The following is a 19,606-nucleotide window of genomic DNA, read 5'->3' on the forward strand; positions in this document are numbered from 1 at the left end:
GCAGTTTAATGTGGATAAATGTATGGTTATCCACTTTGTTGGCAAGAACAGGAAGGCAGATTACTCCCCAAATGGAATCAATTTAGGTAAAGGGGCAGTACAAAGAGATCTGGGTGTTCTTGTACACCAGTCAATGAAGGTAAGCATGCAGGTACAGCAGGTAGTGAAGAAGGCTAATAGCATGCTGGCCTTCATAGCAAGAGGGATTGAGTATAGAAGCGAAGAGGTGCTTCTGCAGCTGTACAGGGCCCTGGTGAGACCACACCTGGAGTACTGTGTGCAGTTCTGGTCTCCAAATTTGAGGAAAGACATTCTGGCTATTGAGGGAGTACAGCGTAGGTTCACGAGGTCAATTCCTGGAATGGCAGGACTACCTCACGCTGAAAGACTGGAGCGACTGGGCTTGTATATCCTTGAGTTTAGAAGACTGAGAGGGGATCTGATTGAGACATATAAGATTATTAAAGGATTGGACATTCTGGAGGCAGGAAACATGTTTCCGCTGATGGGTGAGTGCCGAACCAGAGGACACAGCTTAAAAATACGGGGTCGACCATTTAGGACAGAGATGAGGAGAAACTTCTTCACTCAGAGAGTGGTGGCTGTGTGGAATGCTCTGCCCCAGAGGGCAGTGAAGGCCCAGTCTCTGGATTCATTTAAGAAAGAGTTGGATAGAGCTCTCAAGGATAGTGGAATCAAGGGTTATGGAGATAAGGCAGGAACAGGATACTGATTAAGGATGATCAGCCATGATCATATTGAATGGTGGTGCAGGCTCGAAGGGCAGAATGGCCTACTTCTGCATCTATTGTCTATTGTCTATTGTCTATTGGTTGTCCAAGCAGCCGAAGCATACAGCTGTGTGCTGATCATTGTTGCCTGGTCTTGGGTGTGAGATCTGTGTCTGGTGACATATCTGAGGTCAATAAGCTGTGTTCCTGCCACTATGTTTTAAATAAGGAGAAGATGACGGCTTTCTTATTTTACATTTTAAATAGGTTTTGCCCACATTTTACCCTGACCTATGCTTTCTTTGATCCCACTGTCACCACATTTAGAAATTCCACCAGAGGAAGGAGCTAAATAGCCTTCTCCCAAGTGATTGCCTATACTGGTGTCTATCTCGTTGCTAAATGGTATAATTATTCTGAGAGTGAACAGACTCAGATCTTGCCACTACAAAATTAATTAATGTATGCGCACACTTTGCTACTGATTAAAACAAATGCTTCTTTTTTCAGCATTTGTTACATAAATTAAGCTACATAAAATCTTTAAGTAATGGAATCAGTTATCTTTTCAAACCTCCTGCTGCTTTTGCTTCACATCTAGATTCCTGTCGGCCTCTCAGCTGAGGGATTTTGTTTGAATATATTGACAGTTTCAAATATAAGTGTGGGTCACAATGCGTCTTGTTCTAAATGTCCTACTATTTTACTGATTATGATTATTGGTTTCATTCTACTGGCCAACTTCCACAGCCTGCAAAACTAAGCTCTGTAATGACCATAAAATTTGCATTTAAGCTAATACTTTGAGCTACCTTCATTGAAATGATAGAAGAATGCCAGGTAGACCTGTTTGGATAAGTCGCATCATTTTAAAGGAAAGCAAGAGATTTTCTTTTCATCTAGTGCCTGCTGACAACGTGCTTCCAACTAGGAATACCCGAAGGAACACGCAGATATTTGGGTTGTGGATTTGTGACTTCACACATGAGAAGCATGAAAATGCTGACTTTGGAATGTAAACAGTTCAAATGTCCCCGACAAGATTAGAGCTGGGGAAATGCAACCGGTGTATTTGTCACAGTTGAACTTTGGTGTGGCAAGATCTTTTCATTCTGAATCTGCCACTGGATCAATAAAGCCGTGAACAAAAAATTATCCCAAAGTGCCACCAGAGCTTTTTAGATTTTCAAACCCATCAGCAACACTGAGGCATCAGGGAAACCATGAAATTAACCAGCTGTTTACTTGACTCTTTATCCATTACCTCTCTATCAGCTTTTACTTCACAATGTGTAGCTCTGAAATTGGGCAAATATAAAAGCAATCGAAAATAGCAACAGAGATTCATTCTGATTTTACTATGGATAATTGGCTACTACAATGAAGAAAGACTTGCAACGTTAGTAGCTAGTTTCCTTCCAGTTGAGGAGAAAAAGGGGTAATCCACTGCGGGTTTGAAGATTATGAATGATTCTTACAAAGTAACTGGTGAAGGGTTGCCTCTACTAGTTAGCATGACCACATAGCAACATCATTACTTAAATAAACAAATGCAAGGTTAGAAAATGCACCTCGACCGAGAGATTAATCACAATATGAGCTTCCATGTCACAAAGATTGATTGAGAAGATTTCACAGAATATTTTAGAAAAGACTTTGTTGCTTGAAAGGGAGAAATATTGACAGCATTGGAAGTAAGTAGAAAACTGGGATTAGACTAAGTGACTCATGTGGAGAAAAGCATTGACATTGATGTGTTATAATGAGTGGTCCATTTCTGTATATTTCTGGTGTTATTCTTTCATATGTGTTGCAGTTAAAATTCACAAATAAGTAGTTAATAATTGATTCTTTAGGAAACAGAAGTGATTAGTTCCCAACTACTGACTGTGATAGTAGAAATGATCATAGACTCCTGAACAAATATCGTTACACAGAGTTTGGTCTCGCGCATATTTCAAAGATGTTGGGTTTACCGACCCAAATAATCACAATCACTATTCAATGTACATCTGCTCATCAAATCATCAAGATATAAACTGTTGTCCTCAAAAACCTATAGTTTTACCAATCTTGGTACATTTTCAGAAAAGCATTGGCTTTACTTACAAAATGTAATGATTACTTGTCAGCAAATCTATCCAATAGATGGAATTAGTTTAAAATGTCTGCACTGTTTCAGTCCAGCTTTACATATTAGCTTGAACATAACATAGCAGCAAGAAGGAGCAGGTGACACCAGACAATCCTAGAAGATTGATTTGCCTTTGGGTTTATCCTATGAAAATTGAATAGGAAGAAGATGTGGTGGTGGCAGTGCTGATGGTAGTGGCGGTTCTGAGCATACCCTTTGCTGGACAATCAATATCCTACATTTTCGAATGTGCTGCCTTCAAAATAGCTTGAGCTGTTGTTTACTACCATGCAAAAAACTGTTTCAAAATCTTAATAAAGATAAAAATCACACAACACCAGGTTATAGTCCAACAGGTTTAATTGGAAGCACACTAGCTTTCGGAGCGACGCTCCTTCATCAGGTGATTGTGGAGGGCTTGATCGTAACAGAATTTATAGCAAAAATTTGCTATAACTGAAATTATACATTGAAGAATTGATTGTCTGTTAAGCCTTTCATCTGTTAGAATACAGTGATAGTTTCACTTCTTTCATGTGTAAATCACAAAACCCTTTTTTTTAAAGTTGCATTCTCGGATTAGCTGTTAACAATGGTGATAGCTAGACAATATGTTGAAGGTGTTAGCCCCCTGTGTTCTCTGTCTATGACCTGATGTTTAGATTGATTCCAATCTAAAAAGTGAGATAACAGAGTTTTACATAAATTCATGCAGTTTTTGAGCTCAGAGTTCTACATGAATGTATGTAGTTTTTGAGCAAAGTGCAATGTAACTCTGCAAGTACAAAAAAATTCACCACACAAAATATTTGCAGGGCTATGGGAAAGAACCTGGGATTAATTCATCTATTACATTTTTCAAAGGCACAAAAACATTGAATAGCTATACACATGGACCGTCAAATCTATTTACATCCCTGATGTTTTCAGTTGTCAACATTTGGAAAGTAATGTAAAAACTGAAAGAACTGCAGATGCTGTAAATCAGAAACAAAACAGAAGTTGCTGGAAAAGCCCAGCAGGTCTGGCAGCATCTGTGAAGAGAAACCAAAGTTAATATTTTGAACCTGGTGACCCTTCTTCAGAATGTAGTTCTGAGGAAGGGTCGCTGGACCCGAAACATTAACTCTGATTTCTCTTCACAGATGCTGCAGACCTGTTGGGCTTTTCCAGCAACTTCTGTTTTTGATCAGAAAGTAATGTGTTCTGTCATTTATAGGTACAAATTGAATAACTTCATTTAGTTGACATTAAGATCCATAAACCACAATTTTGTCTGTTCACTAAATGAAATAATATTCTTATGTCATACTATTGTTCCATCTACATTGATTACAATGCCAGCTATCATGTGCAAATTTGTGTTTCACACTGAAAACTTCAAATGATTGGGGACATTGACAACAAATGACCATTTGTTTATATAAAAGTCTGCAGAACAATCACTGTTTCAAAAAAAATAGAAATCACTGGCACCATGAAGCAAATCTGATAGTGTCTGTGGAGCGACGATTAGAGTTAAGGTTTAAGGTTTTTGACCTGACGCAGTCACATGATCTCCAGTTAAAACCTGAATTTCAACAAGTTACACATTTAATATGAGGATTGGTTAGCTCAGTTGGCTAGATGGTCGTTTTGCAAGGCAAAGCATGGGTTCAGTTCCTGCAGAGGCTGCAGTTAACATGAAGGACTTCCATTCTCAACCTCTCTCTTTGCCTAAGGTATGGTAATCCTTAGATTAAACTACCACCAGCTGTCTCTCTACTGAGAGAGCAGCCCTATAATATTGTAAGACTATGGCAAATTTATAGGCCATGTCTAATGAATAATAGGAAATAGTACTTGGCAAGCAATTTTCAACTACCAGCCAACTTTACATGTCTAAGCCAGCCAGGTAACAGTCAAACATCTGCAGAGCACTGTGGGAAGGGTTATACCACAACAAGCTAAGGGCTACCTCATACAGTTTCCAGGCGAGACTATGAATGGTTGAGCAATCAGCCTACCAACATGTCCTCTGCCGACTTCCTGTGCCATTGGTATCCACAGCAGCATTTCAATCAGAGCCAAACAAGAATGGTTCATGTCTCCTGATGCCACTTTTAAAGGTCAGTACAGATGCTTCAGCTGGATGTCAAAGTTCACCATTGTACTCTATGCGGATAGGTGCATGGAAATTGTCTTTTGTGGAATATTAGTGTAAACCCACAGATGAATCATGCAAGCAAGATGTCCAACAATTTCCACCAAATAAAACAATAAATTGGACAACCTCTCATGCACCAGTGAAATACATCTTCACTTTATTTTACTTATCAAAATAGAAGAGGGTCCCAAATTCCTCATGATCTTATCCATTTATGCAAATATGTGTGGTGAACCCTAGCCCTAAGCGAGGAAGCATGTCCCAAATCAAAAGGAAGTGGTCACCTGCACAAACAGAGGTCATCCGATGGTACAGTACCTAGAAGGCAACAGGAGTTTTTACCTTCTATGGGCAGTGGAATATTGGAGCAGCACCAAGTTGCGCCATCTACGCAGATTAGACCCAGTAATGGTTCCCATAAATTTTTGTTTTTTAATGTTTCTGTTCTCAAGTGAAGGAAGATTTGCCTCAGCATGTGATCAATGTCCAGCTGACCTTATGCAAGCTTTCAGTTGAGGCCAATTGAAAGTCCTGAATTAGCCCCAAACTCACTCAAACATGCTTCCTTGATTAAGTTCCAGCCAAAGTCCCCAGCATCACTGCAAAATGATATGAACAGAATCTCTCAGAGTTATATCTTGCCTGTGTAATGATCTAATATAGGGCTGCTCAGAAGATTTGGTGCTTGGTATTAGAGGAAGTCATTATTGTATGAACCAGTGGGGTGAAAGAAGTACCAATGTACATAGAAAAAACTAGAACAGGTAACTAATACTCAGGAATCATTGATAGAAACAAAGCACATCTTACAGCAAGCACCTCCAGTTTGATGGAGAATTCTTATTCAGCCATCCATAGGTTGACAGGTGCATTATTCACAGTTCTCAAAGAAGCAGTGATGCATCACTTAAATTATAATATGCAGTAAAATTTTTAAATACGTCTGAGAGCAGAAATGCCACTGTCCCTGGAGTTGGAAATATTAATGCAATTTGCAAATTCTGCCTTATGAAACAATATCTAATTGAGACTAAACATTAAAATACGATGAAATAACACCATAGGTCCCCCAGGACTGCTCCAGCCTAAGATAGGCATGAGATATACACCATTGCAAAATAATAAGTACATGATTACACAATTAAAATCATATTGAAAAATGTTCTAACAGTAGTGCTAAATTTACTTGTGTTAATAATTTATATTCAACACATTTGTGTGACATTCTTTTGTCTGCTTTGGGTTTAACCATTGAAAAAAAAGTACATGACTGGATGACATTGCAATTCAACTGCTGATTTGCTCAACAACACCTTACACCCTTACTGCCAGCTTTAATATTCCAGTCCCCAATAGATCATACCTTTCTCTCACACTGGCTCTTGTCCCTGATGTGGCCCGTGTCACCATTTCCCTACATCTCAGAGATTTGAACCTGGAAGTAAATGGTAACCTACTAGTTTTGCCACATCTGATGAAATAACTTGAAATGCTATTGGTTGTAGACGTTCTCACTTGCTAAAAGTGCTCACTCTTCCAGGACCATTCTGCAGTCCAAAGATACCTCCTGGCTATTTTTCTCGATTGTAAGCCATCTTTTTCAATTGTTCTTCACTGTCAAACCCACCCTTACTTCCAGTGATAAGTAGAAGAAGCTCATGAAGCTCTTTGTCACTGAGAGGAAGACATTTCAATTATCGGCATCCATCATGTCTAACTCTTCCACTAGTACACCTAAACTACTTAGGGAGCTTCACCTCACCCTAGTCCTTTCTCCAGATTCTGTCTTAATTCCCCTTCTGCCCTCTCTGACCTCATTCATTAGACCCAATTCCTCTTCCCTCAATCTCAATCCCACAAAAATGCTGACCATTCACTTTCGCCTCCTCGCTCTCCATGTTAACCATTACCAGAAACAGTTCTGTTTGAATTCCAAAAAGCCACTCAGACGTAGAATGAGGCAGATGACAGGAAGCAATGCAGATCAATCCTAAGAGGAGAGGATCAACTTATAACAAGAAATCTGCAGTTCTGAAGAGCCAGTTTCCAAGGCTCTTCTGTTTACTGTATAGTTCAACCAGGTTGAACCTGGGTCCGTGGCACTATGAGGCAGCGGTGGTCACCTCTGAATCACCATGCCGCCATGTTAGTTAAGAATAGAATAGAATTAGAACAGTTAATAATTAGTTAAGAATAAGTCAAGAAACCAATGGTCAAGGAACAGCCTGTCATGGAATTGCAGAACAAAGAACTTCCAATTTTTGAACTGGTCATGGAACAAATCAACTAAGGATGACCGGTAGAATATTTTGTAGGGCTTCCTGTATGCATAGCAAAACAGAAACAGAATCCATAGAGATTAGTTATCTTGGCATAAGAAATTTGTTTCATACTGTCAGTAGGATGACAATAGTGATTTGTCAGAAACAGTTTCTACTGTTTTCAATGCAAGAAGAGTTCAAATTGCAAGAATCAACTAGGTTTGTGAGAAAATGCAGGCAATCAAAACGTGAATGAGAAATGTATCCTAGTTAGATTGACTAACAAATCTTAACTTTTATAACAAGCTACACAAAATTGTTAACAGACAGTGATAACGGATTTAAGTCTCTAATGTCAAGGTCAAACAAAACATTTCATTCCTTCAACTTTGCCGGGAAGGATTTCAGGACCAATGTCCAAGGATTCAGGACACAGTCAAGAAGAAATTGACTGGTTCAGAAATCCAGGATACTGCAAAAAAGGAAGTACCATTTACATCAGAAGAGCCAACCTCCACAAAGGAAGTTCTCGTGAATAAAAAGATCGTCCAGATATCATAATGGAACAATTACCTGTTTCAACAGGAACGATGCCCTCAGTACAAGAAGTAAGAGATGAAAGTCCTCCAATTTTAAGCACTTTCAAACCTGACAATGTCAGGAACAGAGTCATAATCAGCAGATTTCAACCAATGCACCTTCCAATCTTCCAAGTCCAAATTGAAAAAGAACAATGAAACCTTCAGACTCCCTGAATTTCTGGTGGGATTTGGGGTAGTGGTAGAAGTACAAATGTGTAAGTAGTCATCAGGGGAAAATGTTCTGTGGATGAGGGTAGTGATGCTCTATCGTGGTCTAAGGATCTGAAAGGGTTAACACTGAGGAGTGCCTTAGCATCACCCACTACAATAATGTCATACAGACTTAGTGGAGAACAGCTTAGGTTCTTGAAAGAGTAATACCTACCATCTAAGATCTCCTCATTTCTCAGTAATAATGTCTATTATGTTAACATAACTTGAATCTAATTGCTATCATGCAAAGAACTACATTTTGTTTAAGACCAGAGCCACTTCTCACTAAACTACAAAATGGCTTTCCTCTACCACACCAGGCTCTGTGGATCTGAAATCCTGAAAGAGAATGCAGACAGCACATCTACCCGATAGCTAGCTCATACAAGATAATGAACGATGGTGAGGTTTCATCTTACAACGGGAAGTAAACCCTTGCTTCCATTTCAAAAATTGCAAGCCCTCCCCCCCTCCCCACCCCATGCAGCTTCTGTCTTCCTGCCTCCAGAGCATCTCCAGGGAATTTGTAAAATTCCACCTGCAGTTGTCTCCAGTAATGTGTAAGATTGTATGTTGGGCCAGAATTTCATTTTGGAGGTGAGAACTGTGTGTCAAGGGATTTCCTAACATCCCACTGCCCAATGAGCCATCTCTGTGCACACGACAGCTTCATGATGGATTGGAGCTGGCCATGCTGTCTTCTGCCGGAGGCCCAAGGCAGAGGCTGAGGCAGCCTGCAATTCAAGGCCGAAAGTGAGAACTGCAGTTGTGGTCTACATTTCAATTCCCCTCCCATTCTGCCGAGGACATGCAGATCCTGGACCTCCTCCACCTTCCTCCCTCACCACCCGACGCCTGGAGGAAGAGCACCTCATCTTCTGCCTCAGAATCCTTCAACCCCAGGGCATCAATGTGGACTTTACCAATTTCCTCATTTCCCCATCTCCCACCTTACTCCAGTTCCAAACTTCCAGCTCAGCACCATCCTCATGACCTGTCCCACCTGTCAATCTTCCTTCCCACCTATCCAATCCACCATCCTCTACGACCTATCACCTTTACCCCTTCCTCCGTCCACCTATTGCACTCCCAGCTACCTTCTCCCCAGCCTCACCCCCTTCCTTTTATCTCTCCACCCCCGAGGCTTTCAGCTTCATTCCTGATGAAGGGCTCCTGCCCGAAATGTCAATTTTCCCGTTCCTCGGATGCTGCCTGACTTGCTGTGCCTTTCCAGCAACACTCTAATCTTGAGCCCACATTTCACGCCCTGTCTCTGATCACTGAGACATCACCCAGACCATTGCTGCCATATTACCATCATATCTGCTTCATCCCCAATCCCTCATTTCCCCCTCAGCTCCAATACCCGCTAACCACTGCCCCGTCCCTGGGGCAGCCTGTCTCAGGACAGGAAAATATAGACCGTTTGATTTTAGGCTTACAAGAGAGCTGTCAATGTGTACTGAGATACCCTCTGCTAGGAAAGCATAACACCAAATAACTCTAATCTAGCCAGATCTAATATTAAAAATAATATGTGTCATGAGTTTGAGGTATGATGCTTCCTTCAGCTTTCATTCATGCATTTTGCAGCATTGCTTCTCTCTGAAAGCTCAAGAAGTAATGTTGTACATCCTGCTACTGGCTGTTTTGCATGACTAAGTCAAAATCAAAAGAGGTTCCTGCAAATTAAAAGAATCTATACATCACCATTAGTTTATGAAAATGTGTCAGTTCCATGGGAAACAGCAGGGACCTGTTCAAAGTGACACATTTCCATCAAAATCATTTGTTCTCACTATGACTGTGTGCTACAATACCTTGCGGTTATAGGCCCTACTCTCCTATTTTTCCTTGGAACTTTTAATCTTTGTTCAGTGGCGTCTTGGTGTTAAAGCAGCATATTTATTGTGCATTCAGAACACCGCTCACTGCCGCTGTCTTCTCTGATCGGTGATACTCCTAAGTCCCAGAGCAGTTCACCTCACTGTCATCAATGCATTTTCTAGTGACAGAAAACTATGTTTCCCAGCTCTTAGCTTTAGTGATCCTTCAATTCACTTTCTCATTCTGCTCTGCTTGGCAGAGCACTCATTTTTTTTGTTTTACTTTTGTTCCAATCTCCTCACATTTCCTGAACATTAAATATAACCTTTTCATGATTTAAGTTGGTAAGTGGATCAGTCGCCTTCTTTTATTGCATTATGTTGTGAATCTAGATCAATACTTGCATCTATGTTACATCTCTATGGAAAACAAATTACCTCTAAATGTCTTGTCAATTGAATTCGTAGATTCTTCCCAATTTCTTTTTCAATTTAATCTCGAGACATCTCAAGATAAGAAGGACCCTTCACACCTTTATCATATGGAAAGCTTACAGAGTGATTTTTATTCACCCTTTTGTACCTCTCCCCTCCTTCACCAAAGTGGACAATAGTGGATTCAAAATGAAGCCATGATGTAGAGTGGGGGAATAGGCTGGGTTGAGTGGCCTCGTCCTGTTGGTATGTTCATATGATCCAGCTAATGGTGCCATCTGCTTAGCCTTTCTTAAACATCCTTTACAACATTCTGGCAGATATGAATCCTGGCTGTCAGAGCTCCCATCAAACGTACTGCCTTTGTCACTCAGCTCGAACCAGTTCCTGCTTTTAATTCTTTAACTTTGGATGGTGCTAGACATTTAGAATGATACTTAAAGGGTCCACATATGCTGTCAGCTATACCCGTGGACTATTATAAGCTGCATTTTTTCTGACATCTGCTTGTTTTTCCATTTTCACTAATTTTAAATCTTCCATAGTTACAGTGGCAGGGTTTGAATTCCTCACTAGATCCTCCATCATGTTGCTTTTCACATGCATTTTCCCTATCCTTTTCAGCTGCTAGTTCAGACTCTTGAAGGCAGCACCATCTTATTTACTGCTCCCAAAACGGTGTCTTAGTGGTTCTCCAACTCAATGTTAATGAGAAGCAATCTGAAAAATGCCCTGCTGAATTCTCTAGTTAGCTGCCCCATTAGCCTTGCCCGACACTCATCAATTCACTGCAGCACATAAATTAGCCCTTATTTATAGATAATGCATATGCATTCTGCTGGGACTTTTATTATTTATACCATCCATACATGATGTTGAACAGAAAGTGACATTGTTCATACGCACCCTAATGTTTAGACAGAATGAGAATTTGCTCACTAAAACTGCTTGAACAGTTTTCTATTTTGTAATTTTAACCTTTACAATTAATTGAATTTGAATTTAAGCACAATCTGTTGTTGATAATAATTATCAAGCAAATTGATTAGAACCAATGTATTGAGTATGTTGAGTTCATTTAGAGTTGAAGATACTGGGTATGGCTATATAGTGAAAATAAATAACTATGATAAGTAGGATGCAAAAACAGTTCCTTGTTCACTTTTCTTCTCAGTCCCTCATGTCCCCAAGACATCTCAACTACATAAAGTGATTGGCATGGGTTTACCATAGGAGGATTCTTGGCACTTTCAATTGTATAAGACCTCCCAAAATCTCTTGTTTTATGCCCTTTCTGAGGAGTGGTTTAGGTAAATTATTGACTTAGCCTTATCACCCAATAAAGATATCTTTCATTGCAAAATATCCAATAATATATTGTGTTCTTTGTTTAAATTTTGGGGTAAATGCTCACCCTGAAGTTATTAGCTTACATTTAGATTCTTGAACCTTTGCTCATACTTTCAGCCGTTGAGTGATTAGGCTGTTACCCTCCCTCTCAGTTCACCACCATCCCACCATACCTCCCAAGAATGCAAACTTTTGCAACATCACCTGGACTGAGCCAGGCATTGTGAAAGGTGAGCCAGAGGGCAAGTGATCACTGACATAAGTGAGGGAATGAGGTTCAGGGAGGAGTGAACATGAGCATTGTGAAGGGTGATGGACTGAGGATGTGTATATTTCGGATATAAGGGAGTGAAGAGAATCATTGTAGACATTGTGATCTGGGGAGGTGAGTATCATTGGGGTGCAAGGGAGGGGTATAAGCAATGAGAGGTATAAGAGTTAGTGTAAGCAATATCAGGGTACAAGAGTAAAGGAGCGCATTGTCTGGGGAGTGCAAATGGTGGGGGGGGGGGGTGAGTATTGTCAGAGGTACAAGGTGTGAATTAGCAAGGGTGTGTTGTTAAAACATGAGCATTATATTATTGAAACACTCAAAATCTCCAGGGGATTGGATAATGGGCATGGCATGGAGGAGACTCTACTAGAGGAAACATTTTCAGAATAAAAGGTTTCCTATTTTCTTCTGTTTCAAAGCATGTGTAAAGTGTGAAAATCTCTTCCCTACAAGGTAGCGATGGCTGGGTCTTTACACTTATTCAAGGCTGAGTTAGTTAGATTTTTGATAGATAGAAAGTTGAAAGAGGGAGAGACTGAAAAATAGAGAGGAGACCACAACCAGATTAGCCATGATTTCTTATTCCAATATTTACATCAGGCAGATTTGCAACCAAGGTCCTGAAAGTCATGAATGAATTACATTTGGTCAGTTTGAATATTTGCATTTAAATTGATTAGCAAGGCTAAATACTAATTGTATGGTATAGAAATAAATTAAATGTCAAGAGATGTTTCTTTTCACAGAAAATCACAATTTATTGAACATGTGACTGACTCATAGAACATAGAACATACAGCACAGAACAGGCTCTTCAGCCCACGATGTTGTGCCAACCACTGATCCTCATGTATGCACCCTCAAATTTCTGTGACCATATGTATGTTGAGGAGTCTCTTAAATGTCCCCAATGACCCTGCCTCCACGACTCATGGCCGTGAATGCAAATTCACTACTAATGTTCAAAAATGACAGCACTTCAGTTTTAGCTAACTCAACAAAGAAGCTTGGGGTGTTTTAAGAAGGCAGGCAGTGGTATAGAAATGCAGATTCTTAAAATTTGTTTTGTAGGTTTCAAAGTGTGAAGTTTTGCTATCAGAAATGCGGAGGGTCTGGTGAGCAGAGTAATATGCCCAATTTGTATGCCCTATTTTCCAGTGATTGATTCTAGTAATTCTCCAAGCTGGAACTGAGAAAGGTAACAAGCCTCACTCAATTTAAGCTTTAAAAATACCCATGCTGTTCTGTTTAACATTCACTCTGACTGCTCCTGTAGAAATTATTTTCACTTACTATGTTGTGTTGTCACCTGAGAGTCAAGAGCTTCACAACCACTTCAATTTGCTGAGTTTCTTTTTCATTTTAAAACATTCCAAAGCACTTCACCAGAACAATACTGTACATAATTTAACATTAAGCCCCCAAAAGAGAAAATGGGATAGGTGACCAAAGATTTGCTGAAAGAACAAGGAATGGCTTCACGGAGGAGAGAGCGAGTTGGAGAGGCAAAAGGGAGAGGAAATTTCTGAGCTTAAAGCCTAAGCAACTGAAAGTATGGTCATCAATGACTGAGTGAAGGAAATCAGGAATGTGCAAAAGGCCAGAATCAGAGGAGCACAGCAAGCTCGCATGGTTGTGAGTCTGGAGGAATGACATCATGGAGGGATTTGAACATAAGGATGAGAACTTCAAAACTAGGGCATTACTGGAACAGTAGCCAATGTAAATCAGCAAGGAAAGAGGTGAGGGTTAAATGGATGTTGTTTAGGGTTAGAGTATGTGAAGTAGCGTTTTGACATTATTTATCCATAACTGTGAAAAGATTAATCTAATGTGAGTGTTTTTGATTGGTTTGGCTTAGTTTGAATTTACAATTTCAGAACAATTGATGAAAGGAAATAATATAAGCTATAAACATTGAAGAATAAAGATCTAGCCATGCCTGAAGAGTATTAGTAGGGTGAATCCATGATTCAGTTCAGTATTCATGGAAAATACATTGTGAATATATGATTAGGAGCAGGAAGATGCTATTCAGCCTCTTGTACCTGTTGCACTATTCAATAATAGCTGATCTGATTGTCATATATGCCTGTCTACCCCTGAGAACTTTTCACCCCCTTGCTTATCAATAACTTTGTATTCTGAAAAAGGGCTTATGCCCGATACGTCAATTCTCCTTCTCCTTTGATGCTGCCTGACCTGCTGCGCTTTTCCAGCAACACATTTTTAAACTCTGATCTCCAGCATCTGCAGTGCTCACTTTCTCCCAATAACCTTTGTACCCTGCATTAAAAACATTCAAGGGTTCTACTTCCAGCAATTGTGGAGTCACAGAGTTCCAAAGACTCATGAATTCTATGAGAAAACATTTCTCCTCATCTCTGTCTTAAACCAGTCTTCCTACAGTGTAACCTTCCCAGTGGAAGATATTATCCCTTAAGTTCATCTCTTTAAATGGTCAACAGAGATTTGGCTGACCTCACTTTGAAGAGAGTAGAATGTAGCAGCCAACCAGCAGTGCGCTGAAATAATTGAGTCTGAATGTAACAACGACACAATAAAAGTTTCAGCAGCAGACAACCTGAGCTGGGAGATGGTGCGTTGTCTGGTGATGTTTCAGAGATGGAAATAAGCAATTCTAGTGATGACACAGATATGTGATTTGGAGAACATTTTGGTCAATTATAACAAAGTTGTGAACAAACTGGTTTGGATGCAAATTTTGGAGGGTGAGAGATAGAGACAGCAGCCAGGGAACAGAGTTTGAAGGTGAAACTGAAAACAATGGCTTCAGACCATCCAGCATTTAATTGGAGGAAATTGCTTTCCTGCAGTCCAGGATGTCAGGTGAACAGTTTGATCATTTAATCATAGTAGAGGAGTCAAGAGAAACAGCAGAGATAGGGCTGTGCATAGCAGCATATTTTGTGAAAATTGATGTTGTGCCTTAACATAATGTCACGGGAGGGCAATAATAGATGGGTGGGATTAGGGAAAGATCCTTGGGGTCACGTGAGATAAGGGTGCAAGTGAAAGAGAAGAGGAGAAGCAACTGGAAATAATGCTCTGGCTACAATTAGATAGAAAATGATTCGGAACCACATGAGAGCAGTCACAGCAGCTAGACTCAGCACAGAGATGTTGGAGTGAGATGGTGCAGTCACTCATGTCAAAGACTGCAAACAGATCAAAGAGAATGTTGCATGTACAATTGAGTCCACACATCACCACGTGGTCAGTTTGATCTTGTCATCCTGTTTAGAACATCGGGAACTACAGGCTTGGCTGGTCTAGTATGGTTAAGGAAAACCATTTACTAGTGGAACTATAAAGAGGCTGTAGTATTGAACAAGAAATAGTTATTTTTAGCCACAGTTACAGATATGAAAGTTATGGATACTAGGAGGAGGATCTGGATATTAGTCCTTATTCCTTTGAGATCCTAAGTGGTTGCGCCCACAAATCCACATGACATCATCATGGTGGGGAGTGCGTAAAGCACTCCTCAATATTTTAATCTTTCAGACCCTTACACCCTCACAGTACAGAGAAGAGATAGTTTACTTCTTTCATTGTTGAGTTTTTTCAAGGGTTATTGGCAACATTGGCAAAGTTAGCCTTTGTTTCCCATCCCTAATTGCTCGGATTTTGGCAAGGGCAGAAACCTTATTGGACAGATTCGAACACTGCATTTCATGGGAGGTAACAACACATCAAGCACTTTGGAAAGGGAAGATATGTTGGATATGGTGGATTACAAACATAGTGGAGTCCAAGTCTGTGATTTATTTTAGAAGAGAGATAATGAAAACTATCATTATGAAAAGGGGAAGAGAAAAAACCATTAGAAATATTGTTTCACATGGGCTCCAGGAGGGAAAGTTGGGTGGTCACTAGTTTAGATGAAATAGGTTGAAGGGAACAGGAACTGGGTCTCATGGACAACTTAGTTCAAGAGGGCAAGAAGCAAGATAGGGGAGAAATAAAATAGAGCAAGGTAGAGTTCAAGGCTAGGGTAGGGTTGAGTATTAAAGATATTTTGATCGGGTGGACTTGAGTTACAGAATGACAACACTGAGGCAGCAGATTAGATGGCCTCAGTCTTACTGACAAACTATGCTCATCACTGCGGGAGAAAACTTTGAAGGGGGGATTAAGAGGACAGTTTGCAGGAGAGAAAAGAAGACAGGAGTTATCTTTTCATTCTGGATGATCATTAGCAGAAGATAGTCTAACTCTTTTGTGCTTTATACGGTTCAGCCAGATCAAGCAATTAATGGTTAAATTAGTTATCCACCATATCTATTCAAGTGTGCATCCTTTGTACTTAATGGAGTGGAGGTAGGGGTATACCGGAGAAAACAGGCAGGGTGAGAGAGGGTAATGATTTTTTTTGTGAGAAAGGGCATCAAAAGTGGAGTTGGGGGGTGCAGTTGAACAAATCAATCAAATATAAATGTTCTTGTAGATGGACAGCAAAGGTGGGAGGGTTGGGATTTTGAAAGTGCAATCAGAAGTCAACAGGGGGATAGTTTTTGTTTTCCCCGAGGATGGATTCAGAAGGAGGCTGAGTTGACGTGTGGAAAAATGATATGGGTGGAGAAATTATTTATCCTACCTGTGATTGATAGAAAGTAATTATCAAGACTGCATGAGGTCTCCAGAGGGCATCAGTGCAAAGTATATTATTTATTTCCTTTTACTCGCTGAGGGGATTCCAAGCTTGATAACCAAGAACAGGATACAGGATTCACTGTTAACTACCAATCTACAGAAACATAAACAGGATTAATGCTCTGTGATATTCTGATATGCCCACTTAGACCAGACTTCAAGAGGGAACCCCTAAGTAGTGACTAAGAGAAACAAGTTTCCATTTTAGCAGCTAAATATCAGAAATGGACTGTAGGCCCACACATCAATGCCACAGGATACCAGCTCATACACTCTGATATTTTTTCATTAATATCTAGAAATTCAGGGACTTAGCTCTTAGCAGCCATTGCATGAATGTTTCTTTTTGTTAATTCCAACAGCACATATTTTTCTTCTTATCTTGTACCAGGTGAAATGCTGCAGATATTGGCCAGATGATACTGAGCTGTATGGAGACATTAAAGTAACACTTGTGGAGACAGAGCCATTAGCAGAGTATGTTATACGGACTTTCACAGTTCAAAAGGTATGTAAAGTTCATGTTGTTTGAGCCTGATGTTGAAAGCCCACGACTACACTGAAATGTCTGAAATGAAAATGCACTGCGATGAAGTACAGTGAAAATGGACTCTGTAATCTTTTTGTGCATTGTACTTCTGGTACACTGAATAAATGACGACAAATAAAATAATCAAACTGATACCGAATAATACTTCCTTTGTGGCACACTCAAACTGACAGTGTAATACTTGGTTTTGATATATTAGGTTGCCCTCTGGTGGAACAATACTAGGAAAATTCATTCTTTAATGATGGAAAACATAGAGGCATAGCAAAGTTATGGCACAGAAAGAAAGAGGCCATCAGCTCATCATACCTGTGCGGCCGAGAAAAAAGTTTCGCAACCATTCTAGTTCTACCTCCCAGGGCCTGGTCCATAGCTTTGCAGATCTGGTCCCTTTTAAACAAAGTTAGGCCAAGTCAAGCAGCAAATTCCAGAAACTCATCACCTTCTGGGTGAAGAAGCTTTTCTTCATGTCCTCTTGAATCTTTCAATCCATCACCTTGAATGTACTTCTCGTAGCTGGACTCTCAGTTAGGAGATACAAACTGTCCCTGTCTACTTGAGGCTCCTAATTAATTTTGTACACATTAGTTAAGCCAGCATCCTCTATTCTAAGGATAACAAACCTAGCCTATTGATTTTTTCCTCATAGCTATAATTTCCAAACTCGGCAATAATCCTTTAAATTTTCTCTGTGGACACAATATCAACTGTGACCTACCCAGCATTTTGTACACTTCCAGTATTATGCTGCAGCATTTGGATTCTATACCTCATACAACAAAATAAACCATTCTATTTGCTTTCTCCAGCCTTGTTTACCCACCGTGCCATATTCAAGAACCCATGAACACGTATTTCAAGTTCTCTTACTTCCACTATACTTTCCAATATCCTTTTACTTATTGTATAATCTCTTGCTTTGTTTGTCCTCCCCAAATCGATCACCTCACACCTTTCTGAATTAAATTCGGTTTGCTACTTTTCTCGAGATGATGTGAATGTTTTGCAAACCACCAAGATCAGAACAATTGGCTTTTAATTATTTGGCCTATCACTCACACTCGGTTTAAACGATGGTATAACATTCACAAAATTCCAATCCTCTGGTAACTCAGCTGTGTCTTGTAAGGATTAGACAGTAATCCTGAGCTTCCTTTATTAGCCTGAATGACAATCCTGCTAGCCCTAATGATTTATCCACCTTTAAGAATGTCAATCTCTCCAGTACTTTCTCTTGCATTATCCTTCTCATATGTAGTAGTGCACATTTCTCTTGTTTAATTAGTATGTTTGCATTATCCCTTTCTTTTGTGAAAATAAAGTACTCCATAAGGCTCCTGCCCATATCTTCTGCATCTATGCATGAGTTACTATATACATGTGATAAGTCCTATCTTTTCCTAAGTCATCCTCTTACTTTCAATATATTGATAACACATCTTTGGATTTTCCTTGATTTTACCAGTCAAAATTGTTTCTAATCCTTTATGTGCTTTCTTAATTTCATTTCTTACTTTACCCCTGTTCTCCCCATGTTCTCAGCTTTCTATAGGATTAAAAAATTTGTGTCTGTCATAATTTTTCTTTTTCTACTTTATTTCACTTTGTATCCTTCGGGATACGCAGGATGCTCTAAATTTGGCAGTACAATCTTTTTTCTACGTAGAAACATGTCTGCACTGTGTCTATAGAAACTTGGTTTTTAGAATGCCTCAACTGATTTGTCATTGATTTTCCTTCAAGTAGCTGTATCGAATCTACCTTCACAAGATCATCTCTCAGCTTCACTAAATGTGTCCTCCCCTCCATAGAAACTTTATTCTGATAAATTTGTCCTTCTTCCATAATGATACTAATCTAATCGTATTGCACTTATTGCTGTCTCCAAAACAGTCACCCACTGCTGCTCCATTCATCTGCCCAATTTTCTTAAGACTAAAATATTCTCTTGAATGTAGTTCCAAGATTTTGTGCCCTCTGTGGCTTTCATACTGTTCATATCCCAATTGATATTAGTGTAGTTGAAGTCGACTGAAGTCAGTAAACAATTTTTGGGAGTTCAGTTTTTGATCTGATTTGATTTATTATTGTCACATATACCAAGATACAGTGAAAAGTATTGTTTTTTTTTGTTCTATCCAGGTAAATCATACCTTACCTAAATATATAAGGGTATTTGAGCAATGCAGAATGTGGTGGGACAGCTACTAGAGAAGATGCAGAGAAAGTTCAACTTTAATGTGATGTGGAAGAGCCGGTGTTGGACTGGGGTGGACAAAGTTAAAAATCACACAACACCAGGTTATAGTCCAACACGTTTACATAGAACATAGAACATAGAACATTACAGCGCAGTACAGGCCCTTCGGCCCTCGATGTTGCGCCGACCTGTCATACCAATCTGAAGCCCATCTAACCTACACTATTC

The 19,606-nt window shown here is 39.7% G+C and overlaps 1 protein-coding gene across 7 annotated transcripts in view; it reads left to right on the plus strand.

The window, feature by feature from the left end:
• Window positions 1–19,606, plus strand: part of ptprt (protein tyrosine phosphatase receptor type T) — a 1,424,809-nt gene that overhangs the window by 1,354,006 nt on the left and 51,197 nt on the right. For all 7 annotated transcript variants that reach the window (XM_043710562.2, XM_043710557.2, XM_043710558.2 and 4 more), the window contains one exon: window positions 17,020–17,136. In XM_043710562.2, the coding sequence (XP_043566497.1) occupies window positions 17,020–17,136 (117 nt within the window). The remainder of the gene's footprint in view (window positions 1–17,019; window positions 17,137–19,606) is intronic.

Source organism: Chiloscyllium plagiosum, unplaced genomic scaffold (genome assembly GCF_037043375.1).
Source record: "Chiloscyllium plagiosum isolate Xiang-an unplaced genomic scaffold, Cpla_swu_hap1 HiC_scaffold_15, whole genome shotgun sequence".
Classification (NCBI taxonomy): Eukaryota; Metazoa; Chordata; class Chondrichthyes; order Orectolobiformes; family Hemiscylliidae; genus Chiloscyllium; species Chiloscyllium plagiosum.